The sequence below is a fragment of the Camellia sinensis genome, chromosome 1 (genome assembly GCF_055761805.1).
Source record: "Camellia sinensis isolate YWXY chromosome 1, ASM5576180v1, whole genome shotgun sequence".
NCBI lineage: Eukaryota > Viridiplantae > Streptophyta > Magnoliopsida > Ericales > Theaceae > Camellia > Camellia sinensis.
In genome coordinates this window covers 112,283,220-112,292,550 of record NC_138961.1, presented here as the reverse complement: position 1 = coordinate 112,292,550, position 9,331 = coordinate 112,283,220, and the positions used below count along the sequence as shown (strand labels likewise).

The 9,331-nt window shown below is 35.2% G+C and overlaps 1 protein-coding gene across 1 annotated transcript; it reads left to right on the top strand.

Annotated features, from left to right (window-relative positions):
* The first annotated feature begins 3,234 nt into the window (after positions 1 to 3,234).
* Positions 3,235 to 7,432, top strand: LOC114276586 (Divalent ion symporter). Its single transcript, XM_028218363.2, has 4 exons — positions 3,235 to 3,696; positions 4,029 to 5,350; positions 5,496 to 5,685; positions 7,020 to 7,432. Exons 2-4 carry the CDS (start codon positions 4,160 to 4,162, stop codon positions 7,280 to 7,282), a joined length of 1,644 nt encoding a protein of 547 aa, XP_028074164.1. The 5' UTR covers positions 3,235 to 3,696; positions 4,029 to 4,159; the 3' UTR covers positions 7,283 to 7,432.
* The last annotated feature ends 1,899 nt before the right edge of the window (positions 7,433 to 9,331 follow it).

The following is a 9,331-nucleotide window of genomic DNA, read 5'->3' as shown; positions in this document are numbered from 1 at the left end:
CAAACAAGGGTTAGCTAGGGTTGCCCCATTGCTTTCTCCTTGCGCCTCCTATCCAAAACGCAACAACAATCCCAATCAAAATACAATTCTAGGTGTCGAGAGAAAGTGCAGGCGCACGAGGAATGTGTGGCTGCATAACCCATGTGGGGGCGCACCACGCATGTGTAAGCACACGTGCCTATTTGGGGACACATGTCCAATACTCACAATGGTGTGAATTTCCATACTTTTGGGCCTACATGCTGTCTAAGTATGCCTGATTAACTCTCAGTCAACGTTTTTAAGTAAAATTGATCCATGCTTTTGAAAATATCATCCATTTAGGTTCAACCTAACCTTCCCATCTCCTCTCTTCTAAGTGGGACTAAAGAGTTAGGTTTTGGATAAAAATGAATTCATGAGTAAAATAATTATTTTTGCAAAAAGATAGTTCTGGCTTAAAATGGAGTGATACAACCGCTCATAACAATCTCAAGAATCTCTAGGGAAAAGTATTTACCATTTCATCATCGAAAAACTTTTAACCGTCTAAAATCTAAGGTTTAGTTAAAAAGGGGTGTCTATATTGTTGTTTGAGTAGGGCGTGTGAAGCATGCAAGGATTTTTTTTTGGAGCTCTTGAGTAGTTGAGATATTATGTACAAGACACATCTCAATTTTCTTTTCTTTTCTTTAGGTCATGGATACTCTATGGAAGGTTTTTGCTAATACAATTGATAATTTAATATGACAAATTATAACATTTTTACGTAAAGAAACTAAAGCAATATTTAGTGACTGTTGAATTAGGAAAGTACACTTGTTAATTTTGATTTTATTTTTGAGAAAATTACACATCAGAGTGGGTGACAAAAAATATTTATAAAAAAATATAAAAAATTTATGATTTTAATTATTAATATTTATTTTTTTTTTTTGAAAAAAAAAAAATTATCTTTCACTTATATGTAATTTTTTTTCAAAATTTTAAATTTAATGTATATATCTAACCTACTTGAAAAATGAGTGAAATGAAGTTTACCGGTAGATGCAATGCAAACAATTACTTAAGAATTTTTATTGTTTGTGTTAGGTAGTAGTAAATAAAAATTTGGTTGACTTACAAAATTATAATAAAAATCTTACGTGCTTCATGAGGGAGAAGCAAAATTATAATAAAATCGACAGGCAATTAAAATAAAATTTTGGTTGACTAACAAAATTATAATAAAAATCTCACGTGCTTCATGACGAAAAAGCAATATTATAATGAAACCGACACGCAATTAAAAATAAAAAAAAAAATAAAATAAAATATAAGTAAATGCATTCTCTATTAAGCCACCGCCCGTGCCAACCAATAATCATGCTTAAGATTAATGTATGGAGAGCCAATTGGTGTACGTCTTTGGCTGCTTCCAGGACCATCTGACACCGACTTTCCCATCAATTTGCACCACAAACCTGTACTGGACTGGAAGCACTCAAAACATCCTTCCCAATCTTCACATCTGTGTCACAAAGTATTTGGTTTGTCATTTGTCCAAAATTTGAATTTGAGGGTATTGACGGGTTGGATTTTATTTTGATAATTTAAATTATTAATTTTATAATATATTTTGTGTATATCATTTACGTATGAAATATAGTCAATTCAATAATGGTAACTTATTTAACTTAGTTATACAAGTTTAAAAATTGGAAAATGCGTGGTAGCTCGAAAGTATAATGCCTCTCACGGCTCGACAGCCCAAAATGGGCTCTTTTTTTTTTTTTTTTTCTTCTTCTTCTTCTTCGTCGTGCTGGTCTGAAACCAGAGGGAGAGGAGAGGGAGAGGGAGATAGAGAAAGAGAGAAAGAGAGAGAGAGAGAGAGAGAGAGAGAGTAGGCAGGTCGTCCATCGCAGCCCTCCGCCGTCGCCTCTGCCCGATCGTCGTAGCCTCGCATCGGCCGATAGTCGTCGCAGCCTCCGTGCCTCCGCCCCTCCTCCGCCTTCGCCCCCCGCCTCCGCCTCCACCCCGATATGTTGGCCCCCTCCAGTCCCTCCTTCTCCTCCTCCTCCGCCCTCCTCCAGCCTCTCCCTCTCCCTCCTCCTCCTTCTCTCTCACTTTTTCGAGCCAATTTCGAGCCGAAACTCTCGAGCTACCAATCGCTACCGTTAAAAATTAGATTCATTTTTCAAACTTTATGATGTGACAATCAAATTAATATCTAAGGCAACATTCTCTCATATTTTTTCTAATTATTAGGCAATCATATTACTTACATGTCATTGGGTTTAGAAAATTGGATAGGCTCCCTTTCATACCTTCATCTCTCCATACTTTTTTGTGGGTCCTAATTTGGACCCCTCATCGATGATCAAATTGTCTATCTCGTAAGTTTAGTAATAAAGGCCATTCATGTAAAAAAAGAGATTTATTGAAAAATTATAAACATAGGAACAAAAACAATTTATTTTATAAAGAAAAATGTTTCAAACCCCCTTTCCCTCCCACCCCCTTTGACCCCCTTACCCTCTCATTGGCCAGTTTTTTTTCTTTTTTTTCTTTTTTTTTTCCTTCTCCTCCAATCACTACCCACCACGTGTGTGTGGGGGGTGGTGGGAGTGGTGATTGGAGGGAGTCTCTATCAATGTTGTTTTATAAAATGGATGGTTTAAGTTTACAATCACATTTGTCGTTTATTTGATAAAACAAAATGCTATTTTTTTCTTAAGCTTATGATTTTTTGATATATATATATATATATATATATATATTTCTTGTATAGATGACTTTTATTGTGAAACTTACGAGATAAATGGTTCAGATCATCGGTACGGATCTGAATTGGGGCTCACAAGAGGGGTAGTGAGAAGTATGGAGAGATGAAAGTATGGAGGGGAGCTTATCCCCTAGAAAATGGACTTGTATATCGTTTTCGTTTAAATTATTTCGTTTGCGATAAAAAAAATAATAAATAAATAGATGATTTATTTTTAAAAATATATTTTTCATTTATTTTTTTTATTTATATAAATGAGATAAATTGAATAGGTTACAATTAATAAATTAATCTAATTTTTTTTCTTATAAATCATATATATACAAAAAATTACATAACAAATGATTTAAATAATCAAAATGAGACTCGTAAATGAGTTATACATGTCCAAACAACGCCTTCCAATTCAATTTATGCGTGAGGAAACTCCATTTTAAAAAAATTACTTTAAAAAGTATATTTTGTAAAATAACTCACGTCCCATTTACTTCAATCTAAATTATACATTTTGTTTTCAAGGTAAAATTGGAAGAAAATGTTCATAGGAGAAGGCATTTTCCAAAATTTTTGAATCCAGGTTTTATACATACAACAATGCTAGGTAGTCACAAATTTTGTGGCTTGAATGATTCGAAACTGTCAAAATGACGTCATTTTAGGTGCAAAACAAATCAAAACAACATCGTTTTAACAGTTTCGGATCATTTAAGCCACATAAATTGTGGCCACCAAACATTTTTCTATAATAATTGGTTTGGATGATCAAAGGCAAGTGGCGGTGACGTGTATGGAAAAGTTTTTTGTTTTTTCACATATAATAATATCTCCGAGTTTCTTTGGCTTTTGATTTTAAGCGATCCAATCAATTGCCATGAGCAAACCTTGAAAAAGCTTCAGCTACCCTTTTATTGATGCCCAACTTTTCAGTTATAGGTTCAACTTTTCCACTCGAGGTAATGTGATCTATGTTCTTTGCTTTTCCTCTATTTTATTTATTTATTTATTTGTCTTCTTTCAGTTTTCTCTTATCGTATAAAGAATTTTCTGCATTTGGGTCTTGTTCTTTTGGGTTGTTTTAGCTGTTGAGCTTAATACTTTATACCACCTTAAATGGAATTATGAAAGAGGCATTGATGATGACGAGACTGACTTGCTTTTGGCACGCCATGTCTTTGGGCATTGGTCTGCAATTACTATACTTTCTGGACTCTCAGATTGTGTGTAACTGTTTGCAGAATATTGAATTTTTCATATTTTGATGTTGGGTTCATTTTTTCAATTTCAGGTATTTGTTTTTTTGTATTGAGAATTTGACATTGACCCCAGCTTTGAGTCTCCACTATTAATATGCTGAAAAGTTGAGTTTCAATTTTGGGGAAAAAAGGATTTTGGGCTTACTACTAATAATTTGAAAAGATGGCCATGGCTCCAACTGTGAAAGTGGTACTTGGATCAATTGCTTTTGCAATCTTCTGGGTATTGGCAGTTTTCCCAGCAGTCCCTTTCCTGCCCATTGGAAGGACTGCAGGGTCCCTCTTAGGAGCCATGCTGATGGTAATTTTCCAAGTTATAACACCAGAGCAAGCATATGCTGCCATTGATCTTCCAATCCTTGGTCTTCTCTTTGGAACAATGGTTGTTAGTGTGTATCTTGAAAGAGCAGACATGTTTAAATACTTGGGTAAATTGCTCACCTGGAAGAGTTGGGGAGCCAAGGACTTGCTTTGTCGAATCTGCCTTATTTCTGCCATTTCCAGTGCTCTTTTCACTAATGATACCTCTTGTGTTGTTTTGACTGAATTTGTTTTGAAAATCGCGGCGCAACAGAATCTCCCACCTCATCCTTTCCTATTGGCCCTTGCCTCAAGTGCAAACATTGGGTCTTCAGCAACTCCAATTGGCAACCCTCAAAACCTGGTTATCGCAGTTCAGAGTAAGATTTCTTTTGGAAGTTTCGTAGTCGGAATTTTCCCTGCAATGCTCGTGGGAGTTTGTTTGAATGCTTTATTTCTTCTATGCATGTATTGGAAGTTGTTATCTCTTCAGAAGGATATAGAAGATGCATCTATGGAAGTGGTTCCTGAGGAAGCAGTGGTTTCCCATCGTTTTTCACCAGCTACATTGTCACATCTTACATCCTTAAATTCTCAAGATTGGAACTCTACATTGGAATCCATGAATATCCGCAGCCCTCCCAATATTAATGGGAATACTGGTCATGTCGAGACTCTTAGGAACCGAAGAAGTTCGAGTGACAATGAAATCCACAAGGCCTCTAGTGGGGAGTTTGAATCTGCAAGGAATTCAAATGCGTCTAAGGAGGTCACAAATGACGGATTTTCTCGAAGAAGGGATGGACCTGTTTTATCAAAGAGGTTTTCACCTGTGAATGCATTGACAGATGCAAACTCTACTCCATCTTTGGAAGAAAAGGCTGGTGTGATTACGAGATGGAAAAGGAAGCTATGGAAGACTTGTGTTTACCTCGTTACTATCGGTATGTTGATTTCCTTGCTCATGGGACTGAATATGTCATGGACTGCAATTACTGCTGCACTAGCTCTTGCGGTTCTTGATTTTAAGGATGCTCGACCATCCTTGGAAAAGGTACAATCTATTGCATTATCTTAACTTATTTGTGTTGATGAAAATTTCAAAGTTTTCTTCTTTTTCTGCTTAACAATATAGAATTTTCAAATTGACTTTGCTTGCTGGCCATAGGACTATTAACTCTATTTCCTTCTTTATCCAGGTATCGTATTCACTATTACTCTTCTTTTGTGGAATGTTCATCACAGTCGATGGATTCAACAAAACAGGAATTCCTAGCACTCTATGGGATTTCATGGAGCCTTATGCGCAGATTGATCACGTTGGTGGGATAGCAGTTCTCGCTGCTGTCATACTTGTTCTCTCAAACGTTGCTTCAAACGTACCCACTGGTATGATGGTGCTACTTTTCTTGTTTTGCTTTCTATTACCTTTTAGATAATCTTGATTTAAAGGTTAATTTTATAAAAGAAAAAGAAGAATTTTCCTTAGAGATTACTGGATGCAACTTTAACTTTATGACATTGACTTGTAATTATTGTTTTTTGCATGAAGTACTTGCAAGCAATTAAAAGAATACTAGACCTGGTTCAATAGTGATGTGCATGTATGTTCATAAAGTTCCAATTTCCCTCTGTAAAAAGCAATGGCTGAGGCTTGAATTGAACTAGCTATGGCTGGTGTACCTCGAACAAATAGATAACTTTAACCAAGTCACAAAAGAAGGAACTTCTTTAAATGGAAATTCTATGAGAATATTTGAAAACTCATGGGTGACTAGTATAAAGTTGAAGGCTTTACAACATTGTTCTACAGAAGCAACTTTTTTCAAAATGCAAATAGATTAACACCTCAACACATGGCCAAGTCTTCTTGATTAGAATTTCTTCACATGCTAAAGACCAAATTTGGGAGCTGCTCATTCTATGGCTTGAAAAGAATTTTGGAATAAACCGTGTGAGCCGTAAAGTACTGCAATGGAATTATTATGATTAGTTATCGGTTGTGCTGAAAAATTTGCTTTCCTTATTGATGTTTAAATTATATACATTGTTTCTCGGAGATCATTTTGGTTGCTGTGACTTCCCCCTTTAACATGTCAGTTTGTAGTCATTTCTCATTTTGTCAAAGGGAATATATCCAGTTTGAAGGTCTTACTGGTTTAACACCACTGCAAGGCAGAAAGCCTATAAGCCTTTCCTAGTCCATGTCTATGTTTGTCTGTGTGCACCTACAATGTTCTGATTAGTGATGATACTCAATTGAGTGACGAGGAAAAAGCGAATCTTGGCGCTTAGAAATTGATTATGTCCATTTGAATCCCTGCAGAAGATAAACTGGCAATATTTAGGAATAATTTTAGTATTTAAGATGATATAAGAAGCACCAGTTGCAGTTGATTTAATAAATCAATAGTTAATGAGTTTTGTTTGATTTTTGGTGTATTGTTTTATTGAATATTTTTACATTTGTGCCGTTTTTGGTTTGACATTATCATAGTTGTTTTAAGGGTAGTCATAAACTTTCTTCCTCATAATAGTTTGTCACCTGGTTTGATAATCTTTTTAAAATTAAAATTTAATATTTGCAAAAGTAAATCTATAATACAATGGTTAAAATAGAGGTATTCCTGCTAATACTACTCATATTAGATTAATTTTTAGACCATCTATATGCAATGATTTTTTTATTGGCCTGTAGAGTAATATGTTTATAATGTCATCAGTTCTATTGCTTGGAGGACGGGTGGCAGCATCGGCAGCTGCAATATCTCCAGCAAACGAGAAGAAAGCATGGCTTATGTTAGCTTGGGTCAGCACTGTAGCAGGGAACCTCTCTCTATTGGGATCGGCTGCCAATTTGATAGTGTGTGAGCAGGCTCGTCGAGCTCCACTCTTCGGATACAATTTATCTTTCTGGAACCATCTTAAATTTGGATTTCCCTCCACTCTTATAGTCACTGCTATTGGATTGGCACTCATAAAGTGAAGATACCCGCATTCTCATGTAAAAATTTTGCATAAAAAGATCAATGATGGCTCTGTGCTTAGCTTTCACGGGCTTTAAAGAAATAGGTATGATGTGTATGATATGTATGATATGTACATTTATTTTGAAATATAAAGAAATTTCTCACCACTGTTAACTGTTTCTAAAATAATAAGAGTAGAAAAAAAATAAGTCTAGGATTGAAACATCTTTCTTTTCTTGGTTAAATGGGAATCAAGATGGCAGATCACTGCCTATTTTTCATACCATCCCTTCAATCAGCCTGCTTTTCTTGGATTTGGTTTGTATGTTTCTTAAGCATGCTTTTATTGGAAATGGAGACTTATGACTAAGTTAAAAGAATGTATCTCAACGCTTTCATATCATCATGTAAAATTCTTCGTGTTGTAATGTAAGGGGTGTCTAAGCCCAGAAATTATGCAATTATTCATTCCACTTTCAATGTTAAAACTGACATCATGTGTCATTCTATTTTCAGTCTATGAGCAAGCATTGTTTAAGTGCTCTCCATTCTTGTTGACTTTTGTTGTTTCTGTTACTTATTTTTATTCCTTTTACGAGTTGCCACTTCAGATTTTCACAGGTCGGAAATTTTATTTTATTTTACAACAATGATTCATCCCCCCTTTTCCCCTCACCCCCTTTGACCCCCTCTCTCTCTCATTGGTTACTTTTTCTTTTTCTTTTTCTTTTTTTTCCTGCTCCCCCAATCACCACCCGCCACGTGGCAAAAGGGGGTGAGGAGGTGACCCCCAAAAGGGGGTCCCAAGCATTATTCTTTATTTTATTGTACAAAAAGGAGAAACAAATACTAACCTGACACCCCCAAGGTTTCAGAGTAGCACTGTAACACTTGCAGAGGAGTATGTCTCAAGATTTGCATCAACTAACATTTGCCTCATTTGATAGACTTGTTTTTTTATACGAAAGTATTTTTGTCACGGTTATATCTTTAATCTGGTTGGTGTTAGAGAAGAAAAGAGTGATAAAATGTTATATTGATGTGATTAGAAATATATATGAAGGTGTGGCGACCACTATTATATCGTCTACTGAAAAAACAAGTGAACTTCATAATAGTGGTATGAATCTCCTTAATTTGACTAACGAAAAGACATTGGATGGAGTTGAGTGGAGAAGAATGATTTATGTAGTCGACCCCATTTGATGAGACTAAAAGGCTTGGTTAGGTTTATATCTTTAAGGGTGGGTTTTGGCGCTGTGGTAAGGTTGCTGCGTGACTTGTGCATCGTTGCAAGAAAACTGTCACTTTGCATGCAAGGGTAAGCTTGGGTACATCTAACCCTTCTCAAACCCCCAAATGGCATAAGCCTATATATAAAGTTTTGGAAAAGAAAAACATAAGTGCAGAAATGTGATTATAAAAAACAAACAAAGAAGCAAACAAACAAAACAAAAGCAAAAACAAAAACAAAAACAAAAACAAAACAAAAGCATGTGTTATATGATGATAATGGTGATGATAGTATATTCCACCATTGTGCATGTACACTTGTCTAATTGTATTTTGATCATTATGTTAACATGTTTAAGTTTTTACTCACAATTGTGAGAGCTCTCTCTAAACTCTTTTAAAGAAGCTTCAAGGAGATTTTTTACTTACATGGAGTTGTTAGTTTAGTTTTAGGTTTTATTATATTTTTATTATTTTGATAATTGGGAAGAGCTTCAGCACATGCAATTGTTGTTTGACAGGTGTGAACATGGAATAAAGATTACATTTTTATGGTTACCATATACTGTGAGGCCTACAGGTAGCCATTTTATAATTTCTTGATTTATGCATTTCCATTCAACAGAATCCATCTCTCTAAGTGTTAAATTTTCCAACCTATCTTTGATCTTTATCATTTCCTTGATGAATTGAATATTTCACTAATATAAACTTTTTATATAGAAATTCAATTTCTTAACATCTTCATATGGTTATCAGTCTGCTCATCTCTGTTCTGATAACTATGCTGTCAGCTATCCTTTGGATGGCTCTGGCTTATATTCATCGGTGTC

What these genes read in the sequence shown, in the direction of transcription:
- LOC114276586 (XM_028218363.2), top strand. Translation starts at nt 4,160, where the DNA reads ATGGCCATGGCTCCAACTGTGAAAGTGGTACTTGGATCAATTGCTTTT. An exon ending in CTCGACCATCCTTGGAAAAG is followed by an intron (nt 5,351 to 5,495) that starts GTACAATCTATT and finishes TTCTTTATCCAG; the next exon opens with GTATCGTATTCACTATTACT. An exon ending in TGCTTCAAACGTACCCACTG is followed by an intron (nt 5,686 to 7,019) that starts GTATGATGGTGC and finishes TAATGTCATCAG; the next exon opens with TTCTATTGCTTGGAGGACGG.